The sequence below is a fragment of the Alosa alosa genome, chromosome 3, assembly GCF_017589495.1.
Source record: "Alosa alosa isolate M-15738 ecotype Scorff River chromosome 3, AALO_Geno_1.1, whole genome shotgun sequence".
NCBI lineage: Eukaryota > Metazoa > Chordata > Actinopteri > Clupeiformes > Clupeidae > Alosa > Alosa alosa.
In genome coordinates, this window is record NC_063191.1 from 17,141,773 (window position 1) to 17,163,934 (window position 22,162).

At 45.8% G+C, this 22,162-nt stretch overlaps 1 protein-coding gene across 1 annotated transcript; it reads left to right on the forward strand.

Moving 5' to 3' along the window:
* The first annotated feature begins 240 nt into the window (after positions 1 to 240).
* LOC125291556 (RNA-binding motif, single-stranded-interacting protein 1-like) lies at positions 241 to 21,323 on the forward strand. The gene is made up of 7 exons (XM_048238345.1): positions 241 to 338; positions 8,611 to 8,795; positions 12,886 to 12,944; positions 14,703 to 14,794; positions 18,970 to 19,127; positions 19,932 to 20,011; positions 21,220 to 21,323. Exons 1-7 carry the CDS (start codon positions 273 to 275, stop codon positions 21,321 to 21,323), a joined length of 744 nt encoding a protein of 247 aa, XP_048094302.1. The 5' UTR covers positions 241 to 272.
* The last annotated feature ends 839 nt before the right edge of the window (positions 21,324 to 22,162 follow it).

Genomic DNA, 22,162 nt, shown 5'->3' on the forward strand with positions numbered 1-22,162 from the left:
AAACTACACAACTGCTCAGCTTCTCTGTTAGCCTCTGCTCTGGCTTTTGCCAAGCCACCACTCAAAGCTTAACTCTCTAACCCCCCAATCCTCACCCAGACTCCTTATGCAGTCAAGTACCCAGAGCTGCTGTAAGAATGTTCTCTCTTCCTGTCTAGCAGGCATACACATACACACATGCCTGCACACTCACAGACGCGCGCACAGTCAGCCCTCCAAATTTCTCTGAGCCCGCCCGTACGACCACAGTGGCAAGACAGGAGCTGTCGAGGATGATTCTGTCAGCTTCCCACAGGGGTTTCGGCCTTCGACACCACCCCTCCCTGATAGACTGGAAGGTAAATAGTAAAATGTTTGTGAAGCATCACGCTGCTAGTGGATTCATTGCATTGTCTCTGCACAAGACAGAAGCGCAGACTTGGTGACGCTAAGTCAGAGGAAGCTGACAGCTGAGGAAGTTGCTCTAGGAGAGTTTGTCAAAGGATGTTTATCAGTTCCGAAGTAAGAGAAAAGAGCAGAATGGGTTTTCCGATTAGGACAGGCTTCCTGTCACCCAACAAGAGGAGACGATGATCACACAAGTGTTTCATTTAAAAAAAAAAAAAACACTGTTTGTTTCCTGCTGGTTTTATAGTAGCCTATGGTTTGTTTGTGAGTTCAACTGTTGCAACATCAGTGAGGTAGTCAGAAGCATTAAGTGAGGGAGGAGCTAAGTGATATTGTCAACAGAAGAGAAAATGAAAGAGACACATGATACGGATGGGGCGAGGCTTTCTCTTCGTTTGGATGTGCTGCACTGGCTGCAATTACTACAGCCATTCCAATGATTTTGCGTTTGAATTTCAAGTTTCCTTAATTGAGCATAGATATTTCTTATCAACTTGAAACTGTTGTCAGTGACCAGTGATCTAGTTGTGGTACACTTCAATCACAATTTATTTGTGATTGAGATCAACTCTTTCTCTTTTGTAGCAAGTTTTCATATGTACAGTAACTGTAACCAAGAAAAAAATGAATGGGTTTTGCAGTGCTCAAGAGGTTGTGTCATATCCCTCCTCTTCAATTTTATACAATTGCTGAATTAGCAAGCGATTCAGATACTCATTTTACCCATTGGCATCGCATATAGCTCTAAAGGTACCTGTAAGTCAGTTTTTCTGTGTCTTTCCAGCAAGGGTGTTGTTTAACACGTGTCATTGGATATAGTAATCTATATCAGTTTTAAAACAATGTAATTTATCCTAACTGATCATAGTTTAACTGTCATTGTTCATCTTTAGTACCCTGAAATAAATTAGTATATAGCCTAGCAGTAGTGATATTTAGGGTTTGTTATGATTGGCTTTTGATTTTTTTGCCAATGTTGACATGCTCTATTTGTTGTGACTGTAACATTAAATGTTGCATAATCATATTAGCAATGGGTTCAAATGGGTGACACAATGGGTGACACAAAAGGGCAAACAAAAGTGTGCTGTAGTGTGGTTCCCTCAATAGGTGTGGAGATGTAGCGTACACATGCAAAATGGTCAAGAGTGTTGCTGGTGTTATTGTTGGAATGTTTTGGCTAATTTTAGGATACCAGTATTAGATTTAAATGTTTCCAAAACTTTTCGAGATCTTTATCAGCGTTAGGTGCATGCATTTATTGTTAAAGGAAAATTCTGTAAAACCAATACACTCAAAAATACATTAATCAACATTAAAAAAAACAATAGTCAACATGCAACATATGGGTACTGCATGAAGAATAACAGAGTCAGTATCTTATTATAACATGTTTTTATTTTTTTCCCAAAGTAGTTAGGCCTGTTGTTTAATATTTCATTCATAGCATAAGCCCTGTGGATTCCTACCTTATGAGTTTCCAATAGACCTAGCCTTGTGTTTGAAACATATCATTTTGTTCAGTTTATGTCAAATTACTAACCTATGTGTGAATTATAGTTGCCCCTGTTCTAAACTTGCCATTTAGGCCATTAAGTAGCCTAGGCCAAGACAGGTGTCATTTGGATTTGTAAGATTAATAAACTCTCCAACAAAATTACGTCCAAAATACAGAGGATAGAGATATTTTCTTTCATTTATCAAGACTATTTTTCTTCAACAAAATCTTAACTGGGTTAGGCTAGCCTAGGTTGTTGTTGCCTAGGCCTACTACTGCCTTCATTGTGCTACTCGTTTTGCACAATGTTTATTGTGCCTCTTAGCCTATCAAATACCTAATAGAATCCTGTTTATTAATGCATTTTTAGAAATGACAATCAATTCGATTTTTATTAGCACACTGTGTTTTTAGGAAACCCCTTATGGTGATATTGTAGAAACTTTGAGGTTAAATATAAATTATTTAGTTAACACACTACAACTAGGTATCAACTCTTCAAACCGCAAAATACTTGATGGCCGCTCTGTGGAATGTTAGGTATGCACGCTGGAATAAACTATCGACTAGTATGGGGATGCTGTGTTTTACAAATGAAACCAGACTTTGGCGTTTTACATCGCACACGCATGTAGAGGATACGTTTCACTGTAATAGATACGGCGTAATCTCATTTGAACTAAATGCTTATAGTAGTGTGAATACTCTGTCAAACTATGAGCTTTTATTATGACAGTATACCCATGTGGATGGCGTTGTGGTGCCGTCCCCAGTAGGAAGGTCCGTTTCGAGGGGAACTCAATGCAGATCAATGAACTCGGCTAAACAAACGAGTTGGGCGGTCGAAGTTGGGACAAATTCTGGAATATATTGTCTTGGTTCGTCATTTACATAATTCAAACAGCGATTGTTGTATACGGTCATTTAAAACAGGTTGATGAGAACGAACATATATCTCTATGTTGTATAGAGTTAAATTTACAACTTTACTCATCCAGCCTGTGGAGACGAGAAAATCAAGTCAGCTTGAAATTCTGAAAGGAGACACTCCATCTATTGGGAAATTCGGTAAAAGAAGATGATTTTTGCTAATACTGGCAACCCTTTGAGGAATACGCATCGTAATAAACAGGTAACAGCATCGATGGGTTTAATTATGCACAACCTGACTATTCACTTACTATTACGCGACGGTGAAATATAATGTATCCTTGGGTTACTTCACAGTAACATTAGCTTGCTATGAGTAATGTTAGCCCAGTGTTAACGTTAGCTAAATATTAGATTTGTTTTGCTGCCCTGTGTTTAATGTTCGTGACAAATCCTGATGTTGACGGCGAAGTAGCCCAGCTAGCTAGCTTGCTAGCTCAGTTGTAATTAAAAGAAATGGTCGCTATTGCTGGTGCGTTAATCTGTGTTTACAAATAGAAGTTAACTGACCAAAAGGCTAATAAAACAGGGCATAAACATTAGTCCACGAGGAAGTTGTTGTTTGGGTGTTAACGTTTGTATGGCTCTGTAAGAATATGGCCCTGACGGTCTAACTTACTGTAATCACAATTGCGCGAGTTGTTTAATATTTTTAGTAAGGGAATAGGGCTACAACAGGAAGTGTGTTTTAATTCGTAACTAGGTAAGTTAATGTTAAACAGCATTTAATGCCACATTTTACAGGCTAGAGATGGCAAACTGCACTGTAACCCCTGAGAACATTTCTGTCTCCGTTGGTAGAATTGGTGTTTTCTTGTAAACACAGACTTGGCCTCTAGATCTGTAACAACATCAAAAAGGCTGGCAGCTGATTACGAATCTATTTGAAATACATCCCACAATGCCTTTACCAGGTCACTTAGGTCATGGTGGCTATGAGATTGACTGCCCGTCATATGTTGAAAGATGGCCCTGGAATCTGCAGTTCTGCTACTGTAAATCAACCTTCAATTTCCACCAGATTGGAATCAAAGAGAGTGTGCAGGCAATCTACTCAATCCCCTATACCGATTACCTCTGTATGGTGGATGATGACTTAATGTTATGTGAATTAAAAGGTTGATTAAGTCAAGTAAGTACCGGATCAGACTAACCACATTTTTTCCCCTGCTGTGACATTAGCACTTGGTGTTAGTGTTAGAGCTGGGCATGGATCAGTGTTTTTTTGGGGGCGAGGCCTCTCACTGGAAGCTCTGTGTATTTCCAGCTCGGATATGACGAGCCCTCTTGGTCTGGAGTAGGCTGATAAGATGCTGGTCTCTTTCCATCAGGGCCCTTCAAACTCCCTCTGCTCAGTTGCACAGGCAGAGGTTTGAAAGCCACTCTATTTGAGTATGCCTGAAGGGTGTAGATTTCACTCACACAGAGAATGAATTTCCTTTCTTTCTAGAAATGCTCTTTAACAACTTAAAGAGTGGGACTGGACTGGACTGGGCCTGTGGTTTTAGGCCTGCCCTAATGTGAGATGATTAAATGATTCACAATGGTTTTATAAGACTCTGTTAAGCCAGCTCGGAAATGAAACCAGCGTCCTTTTCCCCCAAGGAGATGTGTCAGCTGGGAAAAATACTTTGAATGCCTCTTTTGAGTGTTCCAGCATCCTGTTGTAAGTTTGTGTGCTGCCTACTCATAAGGATAGCTCCCCCCAATTCAGTTATTTTCAGCGCTGTTCTCTGGTTCTTATGGGCCAGTCCTTAACTTTCCCATCATGTAGATTTAGAATCTTATGTATGTATATACACAAATTGAAGAATGTCTCTTGGAGATCAGCAATCTGCATGTTTTGTATGGGTCATCATATGGACTGTAGGTCTGGGCAATGTGCAAGAAAGTAATCTTTTAGCCAGGTGGAACTGTACCTTCAATGAAGCTGTTGTAGCCGGTGGCATGAATGCACATGCGGTTGATTGGTGGATTCAACTGGAGACTGGGGTACCTGTATAAATGGTGCCTTTGTCTGCAGGCCTCTATTGAAATGATTTTTTTTTTCATGTTTTCAACACCTTCCCATCAAAAATTAGCTCCATAGAACGTTTACCTTTGATGCCGATATTACCATTGCCTTTATGAAGCTGGAGCTCTTGGTGGATCTCTTAACATCATTCAATAATTCTATTACCTCAATGAATCCTATGTTTTTTCCAGCCTCACCAAGACTACATGTGTCTACTTTTCCTACACTGGAATTTTTTTGCAGTGCCTCATGACCCTCACAGTCTAATTGTCTATTACTTTGGTCTTTGAACTGGAAGTGAGCAATACTTTGATCCAGAGTAACATAGTAATTGTCTAATGAAAGAAATGACAAGTAGCCTGAATGATAAAGTAAATGGATATTTTGTTGTATGTATTGCCGTATGTATAATTTGTATTTAATCCAGATGAATTTGGAAGTCTGGAAACAGGTTTTACAGAAGTATTTCCGGGTCATTTGAACCATTTAGCGTGATCATTTCTAAGCACTGTCTGTACGACTGAACTGAGTAGAGAACTGTGTTTCCCCAGGTCCTCCTAGACTCTTGCAGAGTGACCTCAACAATGCAGAATGCATTTTGTGTGCCGAGAATTGGAGGATTCCTGCATTAATCTCCTCTGTGCTTCGGACGGAACTGGCAGATGGGAGCTTTCCCAGATTTTTAGAGGAGCACTAGTCGGCTTTTATTACTGACTTAGTGCTTCTGGACTCTTCACAGCTGTCTGCCTTAGAAGGTGACAGGAGCCGAATGGAATTTGAGGTTGGGATTAATATTTTATTGGTGTGATTGTGTGTGTGTGTTTGGTTTCACTGGGTTGACTCGCATCATGGATGTGTTGATAAAAGTGAAATCGGCTGTTGGGACCACTTGTGCATGCGTGCATGACAAACATCCGGATAAACATAATCGGCCCGAGGATTCGCGGGTCAGCGGACCTTTTGAGTGGACGCCCATTATTGAGTGTAAGGTCATGGCTTGGAAGGCCGCTCTTAGAGTTAATTGCAGAGGCGTTGGCCCCCTTTTGTAGCAACAAGGCTGTGTTTTCATCCTTGCATCGCTTTGGTCCACACTATGGAAAACTGCTGTGGCTAATAAGAAAGAACTAAAACACACACAAACATACAGAGAACTTCAGCAGGTCATTAGAGGGGGCCGGGCAGCGTGCATTCTAGAAAAACAGGCTGTGGTTGGTGGGGAGGCCTGAACCGGACGCACGTGAGTGTCTCTGGAGGGGAGCAAGTCCAGTCTGAGATTGCTCAATTCTGTCACCACTTCATTCCTGGGATTCCATCCGCTTCCTCTCTCCCGCGATCTGAAGTAGGGAGGAGGAGGGGATCGGGGTTGTAATCAGTGCCTGAAACCGAACAGTTTTGGGGCTCTCCAGATTAGAGCATCTGCTTCCATTAAAAACAGAAAGAAGGCAGGCCGGATGTGATTGAGCAATGGCATAAGGGGCCTCTTCATAAGAGCAAGAATGAGAGGAGAAAGAAAGCCATTCTGAACCGCGGTCCCCATCTCATGACAGGCCACACAGCTTTTAGCCTGATATCTGAGAGCATGGATCAAGTGACATGAGTTCATGTTTACAGCTATTTCATACTTGCATGAAATCAAATTCCCCTCTCACTGTGCCCTTGTCTTATTTGAGACGCAAAACATATGGACCGAATTTGTGAGATTGCGCAAATCTCTGTGATAAACACTGAAACTAATATACCTAGACTGGGATCAGGATTAAGGATTTAGCCTAACTTCAGACTTAATTTAATAATGACAAAGACAGAAAAAATGTCTTAAAGTATTTGAATTCGGTCTACATATAGTACATTGCTGAAGCCCAATGGCTGTAGCTTTCTGACCGCAGGTGAGGCCCACAGTAGTGTTATTGCTGAGTGGGGGTTGCAGTGTGCAGCTCAGTTGCATTCACAAACATGCCTCTCTGGCTGCTTGGCTGCCTTCGTGTGTGACTGCGGGCTCTCCCAGGAGCGACTCGGCTGGGAATATGGAGCTTGACATGGCTGGATGAGAGTCACTAGAGCTCTCTCTCTCTCTCTCTCTCTCTCTCTCTGTCTCTCTCTCTCTCTTGTTCTCTCTCTCTCCCCCTTTCTCCCCCTCTCCCTTTTTGCTCGCTCTCTCGACCTCGTAGCCTGGTCTCAGTGATGTGGGCCCCCATGGACTTGGCTGATGCTGACTGCTTAAGTTCTGAAGGACACTGCACTGCAGATGTACAACGCTGCTGTGAGATTTTCAGATCTCCACATCAGAGACTTAGGCAACGGTGCCGCTAAGATACCTATCTTGTGCTTATCAATAAAAGCAAAGGATACATCAGTGATGTTTTGTTCAGGTTATGTTTAGGAAAGCTAGCCTTGAAACAGAGTAGTCTGACATCAGCAGAAGGGGTTGACATCGGGCTTCAACTGCACTGGCCAATCTATCCTACTGTACATAATAAATTAATTATTGTATTGGAGGCGTAGGTGGTCACACCCCACTGGCACCATTGCAGTGGGTTAATGTCTTTTAGACCAATTTAGCTGGACATGTACAGCATCCCTGCTATTCAGTCCTTTCAACCGTTGTGTCTCCACTGTGTACAGGGTGTACAGGATGTACTGAAGCAGCCTTTGCTCCGCTATCGTAATGCTAATTAGATTAACTGAAATGGCATGGCAGCTACAGCAAATACTCGTACTGCACTGATACCACACTGTTGTTAAAGCTTTTATTGCGTTTTGCTTACGTGTTCAGTTATAGTAACCTTAAAGTTTGTACCAGCGATAGTGGGGATACGTCACTTCTGTTGATGTTCAAACAAAACAGGGAGCTAGCTTGCTACTCCATCCCCCTCCCTCCCATGCAATAAAAACTCTCCTAAACGCGAGTGTCGTCGGTTATTGGTTGAAACACTTTATTTTGCCTTTTAGGAGTTGCCAACACTTGTTGGTAGCAATTGTTTTTGTGTACAGATCTCGGAGCCTAGGCTGCCTACAGAGACACGTTTTTGACGCCCTGCTAATGGGGCAGGCAGCTAGCGGATCGTTAGGAAAGATTAGATGAATGTGATCATTTATGTTTGGGCCTTTTTTGGGCCTGAAATTGCTGATACAACCTTTAACATCCTTACAACCTAAATTATCCACCTTTGAGTCTAAAAATATCCTTGCCGGGTTTAAATACCAACATTTGTGTACCAGCTAGCCTATTCGTAGATTTGTTCAAAGTCAATAGACACCATAGGCTACCTAAGAATATAAATCAAAATATCGAAACTGAGAACTGACCGTTTTTCAGCTGACGTTAGTTTGCTCATTCAGTGTACCTCAAGTCAACAAGCTAAATGTAAGCTATAGTTAATTGAACTATATTTGTATAACCTCTGCCTTTCTGGGTTTAGACAGTGGGGCTTGTTGTATTCCACATATACCTCCTTTACATCTCACATCACTGCACAAGTCACTCCACAGTTTCAGGGTAGCTCAAAAGTACCTACTGTAAGTACCTTCTCCCCAGTTAAAGTTCTTGAAAGTGATGGTTCGTGCCTATGGTGGTGGGGTGGTGCCTATGGTGGTGGGGACACGCACCAAGATGTGAAACTCTCGAAAAAGACCCCCAAGTTACTGCAGTGGAAACTACCCTATTATACCTCCTCACAGTTCCGTTGTTTGTTTGTCTTTCACACCAGTGATTTGTTTTGCCCCACCCCCACCCCACCCATCCACCCAACTGACGCCATTTTGTGTGTGTCCTTTTTGCCAGCCTCCTGTGGCCCCCTCCTCGCACCCCATGGCTCCCCCCAGCCCCAGCACCAACAGCAGCACCACCAACAACAGCAGCAGCAACAGCAGCAGCGCTGGCTGGGAACAGCTCAGCAAGACCAACCTGTACATCCGGGGGCTGCCCCCTAACACCACTGACGAGGACCTGGTCAAGCTTTGCCGGCCGTGAGTACACTTTCTTTTCATTACGCCGCTTATTGATCGGCTATCGATCTGACCTTTTAACCTAAGAGGTTTGGAGTCGGGAGAGAGGATTGGGGGGTCAAAATCCTTACAGTTCCTCTTTTGGGTTGAGAAGTGTCAAGCCACTCTTGCCCTCTCATCCTTGAACTTTGAAGCACAAAACATAGTGGGGAAAAAAAGACATGCCAAACGTCGAGAAGCTCACTGAATACAGTATATTAAAAAAATATTAGAGAATTATTTTTCCCACTTTGGGTATCTGACCTCCAGAAAGATACATTGATTAGGTCACTAGACGTTTATTTCCGCTCACATCCATCTTTCCATCCATCTCTCAGAACAGTGTGTCCAATCAGCACACACCCAGCCTCAGTTACAAGGCAGATGAATGTGTGTGTGTGTGTGTGTGTGTGTGTGTTTGTGTGTGTGTGAGAGCGTGCGTGTGTGTGTGCGTGTGTGCTTGCAATTCTTGTGTTAAATATAGCTTCTCTTCTGTGGCCTGCAAAATAAAACAGTAAATAGTGATGAGTGTTAGATATGGTATCTTTTAGTCATGTTCAGGAATGCTCAGAAAAATGTAGGGGAAAGGTCACTAGGTTGGAGTTGGGCTCTTTCATCTAACCTGATTGAAGAAGGGATGGTGATGGGGGCTGTGGTGGCTTGGGAGCAGGAGCAGATCTGACAGGGGTATTAGAATTTAATTTCAAATGAAAAATGATACAGATGACTGCAAGGGCAATGAGAGGGGGGGGGGGGTGCTAGCAGGCAATGTCTGATGCTTTGCCATAAGGGGAGTTCAGGTACGCTCTGCGGTGGGTAGGCAGCCTGTCTCCCACTGAGCTCTGGAACTCATTGTTTCATTGTAGCCCAGACTGAAAGACCACGCTGGACTGAAAGACCACGCTGAGGTGACTTTGAGATCTCATTTTCCTTTCCGCCCATACCCCTCAGCCAGACCCCCCCCCTAACCCCCTGTAAAGGTTATCCCTCATTTGGTTGGACAGCGAGCTGTAGCCTCAGCTGCAAGCCGACTCCTAAATGGAACCAGAGATTCTAAGGGGATCGGGTTTCGGGGGGCCATTTTGCGGGTATTCAGGTAACATTGGTGTCCGTCTCACATAGCCGTTTTATTGAGCCGTGGTGCGCTGTGGTTAACCTACCCTTTGGACAATACACTTGCCTTTTGAAGAGTTAGGATTAGCACTTGGGAGTTTAAAGGAAAGGTAAAGAGTTTGTGCTCTGCTCTAAACGTTAGATGGACTTAACCCTAATCCTATCTCGATAGTTAAAGTGGTTTTACCTTTGACTTTTGGGTTCACCCCATCCAACTGCAGTGCTGAATGCCCTCTCTCCAGATCCTCCCACTCTCATTGAGATGACTTGTAGAGAGTTCATGGCTGCTATAAAATGAATTCACTGAATGTACATTCTCAACAAGATGGCTACAACTGGTGACAAGGTCTTCCAATAATAAATGAAGTAGAATTAAATAAGCTTTTTTGATCAGGCCAATCATTGTAGGGAAAGTAAGTGTCTTCAGTTTAGTCAAAATTATTTGTTCTATAAGTGATTTTGTTACTCGGTTTGTGAGAACCTTTGGGCACAGACTTAAATTCCAGTCAAAGGTATTTGTGCTCCTTGTTTAAGGTTGTGACTGATACTGTTGTCATCATTGGAGTATAACGTATTGTCAAGCGCACAAATGTATGTTTCAAGATTTTACTCTGAAAAAGAATGTTGCGGTTGATATTAGTCATAGTTGTAGCTTCCATTATATTCTATAATGGGATCATATTGCTGCACGCATAAATTCCAATGTCATTTGTCAGTTGCCCTGGGAGGACTTTCCAGTCTGGCTAATAACCCCATCAGTGATGGGCCTGGAGAGTGATCAGCACAGCGAATGGGGGAGCAGGGCTCTGACAGCTGTCCGACAGAGGGCTGTGGTCCTTATAAGATAACACCAAAACCGTCCCCCCCCAGCATCCATTTTAACTGCCCCCCCAACCAATTCTGAGGGATGCTTTTCATAAAAAAGCCAAGAGATGCACTCTTCAGATTGTTCCGTGTCCCTTTATTATTCTCGAATAGAGGGAATCTCTAGTCGTCTAGTCTCTCTGTCGTCAGCGTTGCTGTGTGTTAGTGTTACTAGACGCTCAGGTGACGACACTGCGGTGAAGCCCTCTGTGCTACTCCGTATGTATCCACCTCATTATGCTGAAAGGAAGCTGTCCTCTCCGTAACCCGCTCCGCCCTTGCACTGCAGCCCGGGTAATCCCGTGTGTTTTTTTTCCAACCGCTCGTTTTATAGCTCGTTCTATCAAGCCGCTCTGGACTGCAGGGCCGGGGGGTGCAGGGGGAGGGGTGATTTCTCGTAATTGATTCATTTTGGGTCAATTAGCGGGAACCTCCGGTGCTGCTGGCTCTCCGTTCAGCGCGGAGGCAGAAGGTCAGGGTGGTGCGCAGAGACTGACACGTGCTCCCCACGTCAGCCTCCATAATTAGATTTTCGAACCTCATGGACGATTTTTTTTTTCTACCTATTTGGACATTAAATACAGACCCGTTTTCCTGCACTACGGTTGCAGTCCGGAGGTACAGATGTGTCCTAAGATCCTGACAGGGTCTTCTGGTGGCCCTGGCTTGAAGGGGGTTGGGATTGAAACAGGAAAATAATAAAAAAAATCTTTAAGCCGTCCGCCTCCCAAAGCAGGTCAAAGGTCACGCTCTCAATTCCATTCCAGCGTGGCCCCTCTACCGCATTCTTAACATCGCCATAAATCATCTTTTTCATGACGCAGGTTTAGCATAACATACATCACCTCCATCGGTGTATCATGTGTGGGCGCAGGAGAACAGACCCCGGGTGTTCGTCCTGGCTGTGTCAAAACCAGTTGCTTGTTATTGTGGAGAACCTCATTACTGTCTTCTTTGTTTTGGTGGCCAGTGCTGAGTTCATTTCTCAGAGCTGTCAACCACACTTGCAAGAGAAAATAAAACAAGTGTGGCTTTTGCTGTGTGACAAAATAACTGTGTGTGTGTGTGTGTGTGTGGCTTATCTATATGGCCTGCGTTTTAAGAGAAATGGGAAGTGGTCAATTGGAATGGGGGTTGCCAAGTTTACATAATTTATCAGGATTGACTTCTATGAATGAAGGGCTCTTAGTATGGAATTTCATCCCAATGACTCATCAGAATGTTGACTAATACTTAAGAATAATGACTCATACTTAAGAATATTTCATCAGAATGTTAGATTAAATGTGGACATTTGTCATGTAAGGGATAACGGCCGCCGAGGTGTCCTGTTATTTGGAATTAATGGACGAGGGCAAAGAGCAAAGAACTCCCCGGCGCGCAGCGGCAGCCATGCCATTATAGCATGGAAAGGAAATACGCGGTTCCATTTAAAAAGAAGCTCACTAGTTCAGCTTGTAGTACAACTTTCGTTGGCCCTATAACAGCGATAGCATGGACAGTTAGCTTGTTTACAGTTGATTTCATTGTTGCGAAGCCTGCCTCCAGACTCAACCGTCGCCCTACTATGGTTGTTATAGTTACCATTCATAAGCATTGATATGGAACGGCGATTTTTTTTTTTTTTTACCAGATCTACTTCATAGGTGTCCCTTTATTCAGAATTAAAAGCCACTCCGGCAGCCAATCAGAAAAGAGTATTTCTTCTCTCCGGGTGATAAAATGCAATATTATTAGATTTATCGTCTCTGTTACTATATTTTCTGCCCCTGTGCTTCACTAAGTGTAGTTAGTGTTTGCCCAGCCTGTCCTTCATGGCACTGACTGCTCTCGTAAATGTGGTGCACGACACTTTAATTACTGGAGTCTTGTGCTATTTGGAATGCTCAAACACACATGGAAACAACTTCCTGCCTGGCCGTACTCTGCCGATGATGTCATAAATTCTTGTGCAAGCCTCCCTCTTTTGTGTGTTTTTATGACAGACTCCCTCTTTCGGCCAGCTAATCCTGCTCGATAATGACACTCTCTCTAACCCTGCCTCTGTCTCTCTCTCTCTCTCTCTCTCTCTCTCTCTCTCTGCTGTTTTCCATAGGTACGGCAAAATTGTATCGACAAAGGCCATCCTGGACAAGACGACAAACAAATGCAAAGGTGCGTACATCCTGTGTTCTTGTGTTCTTATGGGTGGAGTTAAGCCTCACGTTTGAGGCATTCCTCACATGCCTGCCATGCCTTCCCTGGGGAAACAGTTGGCTGTTGCCGTCTAGGAAGGGTGGTTGCAGCTGAGCACTTGCTGAAGAGCATATTTGCTTCAAAAAGATTCAGAAAGGTCTTTTACCCTGATGCCACGCACACTGATGTTGCACTGATAATTGATTGTGCATAGAGTAGTGTTGAGGTGTCGGTTGCGTTTGGTAATGATTCTGCATAGGGAAGTGTTGAGGTGTCGGTTGTGTTTGGTAATGATTCTCTATAGAGAAGTGTTGAGGTGTCGGTTGTGTTTGGTATTGACGTGCTCTTCCCTGTGTGTGTGTGTGTGTGTGTAAGTATTGTGTGCTACAGAGCACGTGGCTACAGAGCTTGGCCCTCTCTGCTCCCATTTAGCTGCCCGCAGGGTCTGAGCAACTGTATGAATCAGGGGCAGGCGGCCAGGCCGAGGTCCCCACTCCCCTTCCCCTCCCCACCCTGAGCGCTCCGTATCGCTCCTCCCTGGGGTTATTTTTGGTCCCAGCCCCTGATTGTTGTGCTATAGTGACTGCCATGGGAGGACCTTGGACTGAAGTGACCGATCCTGCACCTCCCTGCGCACCACACCTACCGAGCCCCCCGGTCATAGAGCTCCACCGGGCTGCAGCGCCAGGGCTGGCTCAGTGCAGGGCACAACCCGCATGCTCCAGCCCTCCAGTCTTATTCACAGTTGAACTAATCAGTGGGACTCTGACTGCCAGTCACATGCACAGGGACATGACATTGTAGCAGTGCAGGGCACACACATTGGCCTCTGTTGAAATCATATTGGTCTACTCATTTAGCCAAATATGAAAAACAATTCCGATACATTTCAATACAGTGCATTTGATTTGCTAAGGTATGTTTTGTACTATGTATTCTATTCATGATTGTTTTGAAATCTGATAATAATTAAAAAAAAAAAACCTGACTGTTTTGGCTAAAAAGCTATCTTTGAGATCATTGTGAACTCCAAATGTAAGCAGACAGGATTTTGTCCTCTTCCTTATCGATGGATACATCTGCAGAGTGGAGGAGTTGCTGGTGGCGTTGCGGGTGTCTGAAGGTTATGCGTGCTCAGTGGCGGCCCTTTTAGTGCGGCAGGGAGTGAGGTGGAGCCTGAGCGTGAGCTTCCCCCGAGACAATGAGAGCCCACCTGATCCCCGACTGCCAAGCCCCCGCAATCTGCAGCCTCTGCACTTTCTGCCTGAAAAGCTGGAGGTCAAACACAACAACCCCCCCCCCCCCCCCCTCCCCTTGCTCACCGCTCCCTCATCAAGGCTCCTGTTACACCGCACACACACCACACTCTCACCCCACAACGCTATTAAACAGATTACCTTTTCTCCTCCTCTAACACTATTTTCACAGCACAATGTGATACTGTATGCTGTGCAGTTGATGGGGTATGTAGGCCCCTTTCCCATGGCGCGGAAAGATGTTCCATGTCTGTTGTTTATGGACCCTTTCAAGAGAGTTATCAGCATCATAGTTGGCCCCACAAGACTTCCTTTTTAACATTCCATATGTTATCTTAATGCAGAGGGAGTAGATTGGGGCCCAAATAAAACGTTCAAGCATTGTTTTTGTTTACCTTGTTGAAAGGGTTTATACTCCCATGTTTTCTAATGTCCTTGTTGTCACTATTCCCTGTATTCATATGGATGTGTGCTCCTCCAGGCTATGGCTTTGTGGACTTCGACAGCCCAGCTGCCGCTCAGAAAGCCGTCACTGCCCTGAAAACCACTGGAGTCCAAGCCCAGATGGCTAAGGTAAGGACATGATGGAGATCCCCCACACACACACACACACACACACACACACACACACACACACCCCACACCGTTGCCCTTGCATGAGTAACGAGCCAGCACATCGCCGGCGTGCCTCTGTCATCCGGAATATCGGAGCACAACAGTGTCGGCTTTCACGCGGACACCACAAGGGTCTAGGCTCATGTCCCATTTATGGCCAACCCGGGCAGAAGTGGATTACCGAATCGGATAGGCATCCGTCTGAGAGGGGTTATGTCCCCCCCAGTGGATCTCAGGATATTGTTAGCGTTCAGAAACATAAACCTTACGAGTATACATATATGTCTGGCTGCTTGGCAGGTCTGTGTGTGTGTGTGTGTGAGAGAGTGAGTGCGTGCAAGTTTTGTCAGGACATTTTATAACTGGCTGCATTTATATAGTCTGGTCTATCTATTCGGTGGTGGTTATATTTGGTATCAGTAAATTGCAGACATTGCACTGTGTGTGTGTGTGTGTGTGTGTGTGTGTGTGAGTGTGACAGCTCCCTCTCATTATCAGCTGAGGGCTGACCTGCTCTGCTGATGCAGGCTGCGGAGTGTGCTGCTGACTACTGGGTGGAGCACACACACACACGCACACACACACGCACACACACACACACACACACACACACTGTGTTGACAACAGGGTGACGCATGAGGATAGGAATCCTCCCTGGGGACACGTGTCCCTGGCTCACTGAGCACGGTCGTCCCCTGCAAAGACTGCTCACCCCCCCCTCCGGCCCACCACCCGCGCACTCTGATCCCGGCTCCCTGCCCTGAGGGAATACTGCCTCTTAAAGGACTCCCTCACAACACGCACTACATTCCTTTTGGAAGGGAGAGACGTTGCCCTGTGGGCTTGGTAGCAATGCCGGTGTCTGATGAGTGAACACGTGAATGAATAAAAGAGGCGTGTTGGTGAGAGGCTGAAACGGAACTGTTTCAGTTCGATGCGATGCCTTTCGGTTTCAGGGACACTCCGGTAAAGGGAGGGGCGTGGTGAGAGACTGTGTGCGAAAAAGAGTGACTCAAAGTTCTTGCGAAGTGACTTTGTCTTGCCGGCGCCAGCCGCCTGCTCGCTCACTCAGGAAGCGAGGTTCATTCCTGAGGGGAAGTCACACCAGCTTGTGTCAGAATGAAAGGGGGTCAGAAAAAGAGAAAGAGGGGAAAAAAACATAATGAGAGGGATTAAGGGAAAGGATTTGCAGCTGTGCAGGTTTTTCAGGCAGAGATTTTTTTTCACAATTAGTTAAAACTCTCTCTCTCTTTCTCTCTGTATCTCTGTATCTCTCTCTCTCTGCCTCTCTCTCTCTCTCTGCCTCTTCTACTTCTTTCTGTGTCTTTGGGTGAATATGTGATTTGTAGACTGTGACACTGGTTCGGCGGACCACTGAGCTCTGGCAAACGTGTTAAAAGTGAACGTTTTGTGACTCCCCAGTTGTAGTGGGAGTCAATTGGATGGAGATTTCACATTGTTGGTCTTCAAAGGGCAACAGCTCGGTAATGAGTGGGAACAAGGTAGTTTACATTCTTGGACAGAAGAAAAGGAAGTAAATAATTGGAGGTCGTCATGGCAACTGGGCCTTTGAAGCCGAGGAGCAGAGGCCTGTAAAGCCCAGCAAGAATACTCCAATTCAGGACCCCATGAATCTGAAGTGCAGTGCAGGCAGGCTTGACATGCCTCCATGCACCTATTTAATTTCCATTTAAAATAAATTTGAGCTGCCAGGACCTTTTTGTTAGCATTTTCTCACAAAGAGGGTCATGGAAACGGAGAACTGTGTGTGAACCTTTAGTCCTTGACTGTTCTCAAAAGTTTGTCTGACTTTTCCTTAGGCTGTGTATTTGGTTGTGTTACTTACTCTTGCTGTTATCCAACCCTAAGAGAAGCTACCAGTGCTCAAGTCTGTGATAAGTGAATAGTACAAACTATTCTTAAAAGTCATAGTCATAAATGACATAGATCCAGTAGTAAAACATGTGACACTAAAATGCTTTTTTTTTTTTAAAGCTAGACAACGACAGCACCAGACAGTTAGTCGTATTAATAATCCTGAGGTGTATCATCAGTCAGACATTCCCGTGCTGTCAGACTGATGTTCAAAGGTAACAGTGACAGGTGATTGACAGTAATCTAATATAAAAGAGCTCTGTCAGGTGGACAGGTCTCACTTCTTTCTCCTGATCCTATCTTTCTTGGTACTACTAAGTACTAACCTTAACAGATGGCCTCTCTCTCTCTCTCTCTCTCTCTCTCTCTCTGTCTCTCTCTCTCTATCTATCTCCTTCTGTGTCGGTCCGTCTCTATGTCCCTCTCTGACGTCTTTCTATCTTTTATCTCTAACTTTCTCTTTTTTTTCTATCCAAGCTGTTCTCCTTCACACACTCATTTCTCTCACTCGACCCCACCCCCCAACCCCCCTTCTCTCTAACGCTAATCCCATCCAGCGGTCACGGTGGCGTGAGCTTTCCGAGCACGCCCGGGTCACATGACGTCCGATGACTGTTTAGCTGCTGACCCCCTTTTTCAGTGCAAAAACAGATGTCTTATCTGCCTGCCAAAAAAGCCCGGGCCGCTACCACCACCACTGCGCTCCAAGAGCAGGTCTGCACGCAACCGTGCTCAAGCGTCAGTCTCCCCGCCCCAATGTCACTGGCAGGATAATCGAGTTTATCTGATGGTTGCGCTTCCAACCTGCGCCATGAAAGCTTTTCTGTTTTTCGGCACACGGCAGTGTCCGCTCCCCATCCCTGACCGTCGTCCCCTTTTCTTTGAAGCGCCCGGGCGCATTACCTCCTCCTCCTCCCCCTCCCGCCCTAAAAAATGGCGTGTTTAAATGCATTATGGCGTTGGCACGCACAGAAAGCACGCTATCGCGGCCCGCGAGACAGAGAATTCTGTTTTTCTCATTACTGCGCCGGCCCCTTGCCTCCGATTCCAGGTGTTGCACAATGATCTCTTTTCGTGTTGTTTACGCCTGGGTTTTTTCGGCGGCATTAGCGGCGGAGAGACACACTGGCCTCTACAGACCCGGAGAACACAGAGCAGTGTTTTGACCAGCGAGCTGATGGTCTGTGCATGGCTCTCCTCTCTGCCTGCGAGCCCTGCATGGTTATTACAGCAGCAGCAGGGTGCTCTGGCTCAGGCCAGCCCTCTCCTTCTCTCCTCTCCTCTCTGATTGAGTGCCCTTCTGAATCCCCGCTCTCTTGTTTTGTGGGCGCTAAAAGTGATTCATTGTTCCTAATAGTTGGCTGTTGATTTTTCTGTCGATGCATTACTTATAATCCAGCCTCGTTCACTCCCTCTCTCTCTCTCTCTCTCTCTCTCTCCCCCTCTTTGTTTCTCTCCCCCTCTCTGTTTCTCTCTCTCTCTCTCTCCCTCTCTCTCTCCCCCTCTCTCTGTCTCTCTCTCTTCCCCTCTCTCTGTCTCTCTCTCTCTCTCTCTCTCTCTCTCTCTCTGAGGCTGATTGCAGCATGCAGCTGATGAATATTAATGCCGAGCGGACCGGCTCCCAGGAGAGCTCTTTCTGTGTCTTGTATTTCTGCTGATGCTATTGAAATACGTGGGGGAGGAAATCAGCGTGTGTGTGTGTGTGTGTGTGAGGAGATGGTCAAGCAAGAGCTGCATGCAAATCATCACTATTCACACTGTCCCTTTCCTCGCTAAAAGGAACAACAAACCAACAAGACTGAAAAGAGAGCAGGAAAGAGAGTGGTCATCATCAATATGTATCTGGCATAGAGGGTCCCAGTGAGTGATCGTAAGTGGCAGAGATGGGAGATGAATGAACTGGAAAGAGGGTGTGTGGCGAAATCTGCTGTCGCCCAGTCATGCAAAGCCAACTGTGACCGGAAGTGTGCCGTTGTGCACGCAGTCCAGGTGTTCGCTGAGGCTAACCGGTAAACAAAGCCAGTGTGAGCGTGACTGGGGAACCCAACTCACACAGGCACTTGTCTGCCCTCACAATGGGCCCAGGCAGGGCCGGGCTCCGCGCGTAGGAGCTGGTGATTAATTCCACGGGTGTTTTTCCAGGTGTCACCTCCTGTGTGGGTGTGGTCTGAGTGTCCTTCTCTGTCTGCCCTTTACTCCTGACCCTCTGCCTTGTCTAATGTCTCTCTCTTTCTCTTTCATTTTCTTTGTTGTCGTAGCAACAAGAGCAGGACCCGACCAATCTGTATATTTCCAACCTGCCCCTGTCCATGGACGAGCAGGAGCTGGAGAACATGCTGAAGCCCTTCGGTCAAGTCATCTCCACACGGATACTGCGTGACTCCAACGGAGCCAGCCGCGGGGTGGGATTCGCCAGGTAAGCTTCTTGAGAGACCCGGCAGAGGTCAAAAGGTCAGAGAAGGACGTATTAGCGGGACTTTGAAAAGATGACCACAGGTGACCCCCTGGCTGTTAAATTCTCAGAGTCCCTAACGCTTGGAAACTTCCTCTGATTCCGAGGGGAGTTTTCTCTCTGTCCATTATGACGCCATGTCTAATTTTAGCACTAGGGTCACACCTTCATTTGTCTCCTGGGGGAAAATGAATGGTCGATCGAGTTGTTGATTAGCAATGAGGGACTTTTAAAAGGCTCACAGTTACAGTACAAACACACACACACACACACACACACACACACACACAGAGAGTACATGCACGGTTTCATTATGACAAGTGAGAGATTATTTATAGCTTTAAACGTGGGCTACTTCCCTAAGTGTGCTTACGTAAAGAGCAGCAGTGACCAAAAAGGCTGTCAATGATTTGCACACAACTCTGTGTGTGTGCGTGTGTGTGTGTGTATATATGTAGGTGTGTCATTTTCTGAGAGCAAAAGAAAAGCAATGTAAGCAGCTTGGACACGTCCCCACATGCCTTCGCTCTTAGAGAGCAAGAGAATCTGTGTTAACCTCACATACTCCCCACACACTCCCAGGATTAAAGTCCGCTGACATTGAATGCCCCCGTAGAAGAGAAAACACACACACAACACACACACACACACACACACACTCACTCTTAACCCAAAAGATCCCTTGTCTAGGCCCCAGCTCCCGTCCCCTGCGGACTCTGGTACACACCAGCATCTCCCTGACCCCTGCGTCTCTTGTGTTTTGGGCAGGATGGAGTCGACGGAGAAGTGCGATGCCGTGATTAATCACTTCAACGGGAAGTTTATTAAAATGCCACCCGGTGTTCTGGGTAAGGAAGTCATACATCTATTTCAGCCTGTTTTCCCAATCACTGCTCCACCCAGCTCTGATAAATCATTTCTTTATAGCTCACTTTTAATCGCCTCTCCTAGTGAATGAATGCGAGCCGTGGGTGGAATGATCAAGCAGACCACATCAGTAAGAGGTTGATTTAATTCAGAGGTACATTTCAGGTGGAGGAAAGGGATCGGTTGTTCTATTGAATAGCGTTGGTATGTAATGGACATGACTCACAACCATTTCATCTAACACTCGCACGCAAGCATCGTTTACATTTAATGCACATCAGGGGTTTTTTTTTTACGGAATACGGACATATGGTTACAAGTCAGGAAGGAGTGGAGGGCTTTGCCTGGCTGGGTTGATGAAGAGAGCATCTGAAAAATGTAAAGATACTGTATCTTATCAAGATCTTTTTCTATTAACATATTTATTATGCAGAATGATGAAGAACTGTCTATTGGCCCTCCTATAGGTCATTTGTACAACAAATAGAATCAGAGGAGGTTCTCTTGTAAGATATCTTACTGACTGCATTGCAGTTTAGACAAACAACCCTCGAAACACTAGCATCCCTAATAACAATGCCGGTGAGAGTGCGTATGGATTTTTGTTGTTGTTGTTGTTGTTGTGATGCGGTGTCAGTGGGCCTCTGTATGTCAGAGACGGATGGAAGTGGGCGGCAGGAGTGCAGAGGAAGAGGGAGGAGCGGCCCTGAGTGCGGGTGGACGCGGGAACGGCCTGCTGCGGCCTTCTTTCCCACTCTAAGCCCTGTAATTGGATTATTTGACTGGAATAGGCCTGAGTGGCTGCACAGCTTTGAGGGAAGGGAGGTGATGGGAGAGGGAGGGTGGGGGGAGGGGGAGGGTGGAGTGAGGCTGTGTGTGGGGGTGGGGGTGGGATTACTGCATGACAGCTGCCAAATCAGATGTCTGTATTCTTGCCGTTGTGAGTGAGGGGGTAAAGAAAGTGGACACTTTTAGCCAAACCCTTGCGCCCTTGAGTACTGAAAGCTGGGTGGACAGTGTCAAGTGTATTTTGGGCAATGTTTAAAGACCTCTTTTCCTTCCCTCTTTCTGTCTCTCTTTCTTTCTGTGACTGTCTCTCCCTGTCTTTTTTTTTTTTTTTTTCTCTCTCTCTCTCTCTCTCTCTCTCTCTCTCTCTCTCTCCCTCCCCCTCCGGATCTCCCCTCTGCAGCCCCCTCTGAGCCCTTGCTGTGCAAGTTTGCTGATGGTGGGCAGAAAAAGAGGCAGAGCCAAAACAAATATGTCCAGAACGGCCGTGCGTGGAGGAACGCATAGATGGCCGATGGCGAGGTGCCACTTTGTGCAGTGTGCTCTCTGTGTGTGTGTGTGTGTGTGTGTGTGTGTGTGTGTGTGTGTGTGTGTGTCTACCTGTCTGCCTTTTCACTTGTCTCAATTTGGCCGGTACTTAAACAGAACCTGCATTGACGTCTAAACAGAGCCCTGAGTATAACCTCTCAATGTAAACAGTCGGTATATAAGCCCATGCTGAACTCCAGACCACCTAATGAGGTCTGGGGTTTTCCATGGGTGGATAGGTTGGTAGGAGATGGTCATTCCCACCGGTTCCAGCAGGTGTTGGCTCCGTGCATAAATGTCCTCCTATTTGCTCTGAAACCTGTTCCATGGCTGTGGGCTCAGGTGCCAGACAAGGCTGGGTAAATTTGGCAGTGCTGCATGTGTGACATGTAAAAAGAAGGGTGCGCAGACACGCATTGTTGTCACGGAGTGGGGCCACAAAATGCAGATTGCACTCGTGAAATGCATTTGCTTTGTGCTGTTAGCCACAGTCTCATGTTCTATTGACTTTCTCTGCAGGCTGGAATGACTCTGACATACGATCCCACCACAGCTGCTATGCAAAATGGGTAAGACACACCAGGAAGGAAGGAACACAGACTTCTCCATTAGACTGCTGTGTCCTGTGCTGATGTATCTGTGCACTGCTGTATAAATCTTTTTCCTTTCTCTTCTCTCTCTCTCTCTCTCTCACTCTCTCTTTCTCTCCCTTTGTCTGTAGATTCTACCCCCCTCCATACAGCATTGCGAACAGGATGATGGCCCAGACTGCCATGTCTCCATACATCTCACCCGTGTCCACATACCAGGTTGGTCTC

Coding starts and splice junctions, on each gene's coding strand:
- LOC125291556 (XM_048238345.1), top strand. CDS start 273: ATGATTCTGTCAGCTTCCCACAGGGGTTTCGGCCTTCGACACCACCCC. Junction 14,795..18,969: donor TCCAAGCCCAGATGGCTAAG/GTAAGGACATGA, acceptor TTGTTGTCGTAG/CAACAAGAGCAGGACCCGAC. Junction 20,012..21,219: donor AATGCCACCCGGTGTTCTGG/GTAAGGAAGTCA, acceptor TCCCCTCTGCAG/CCCCCTCTGAGCCCTTGCTG.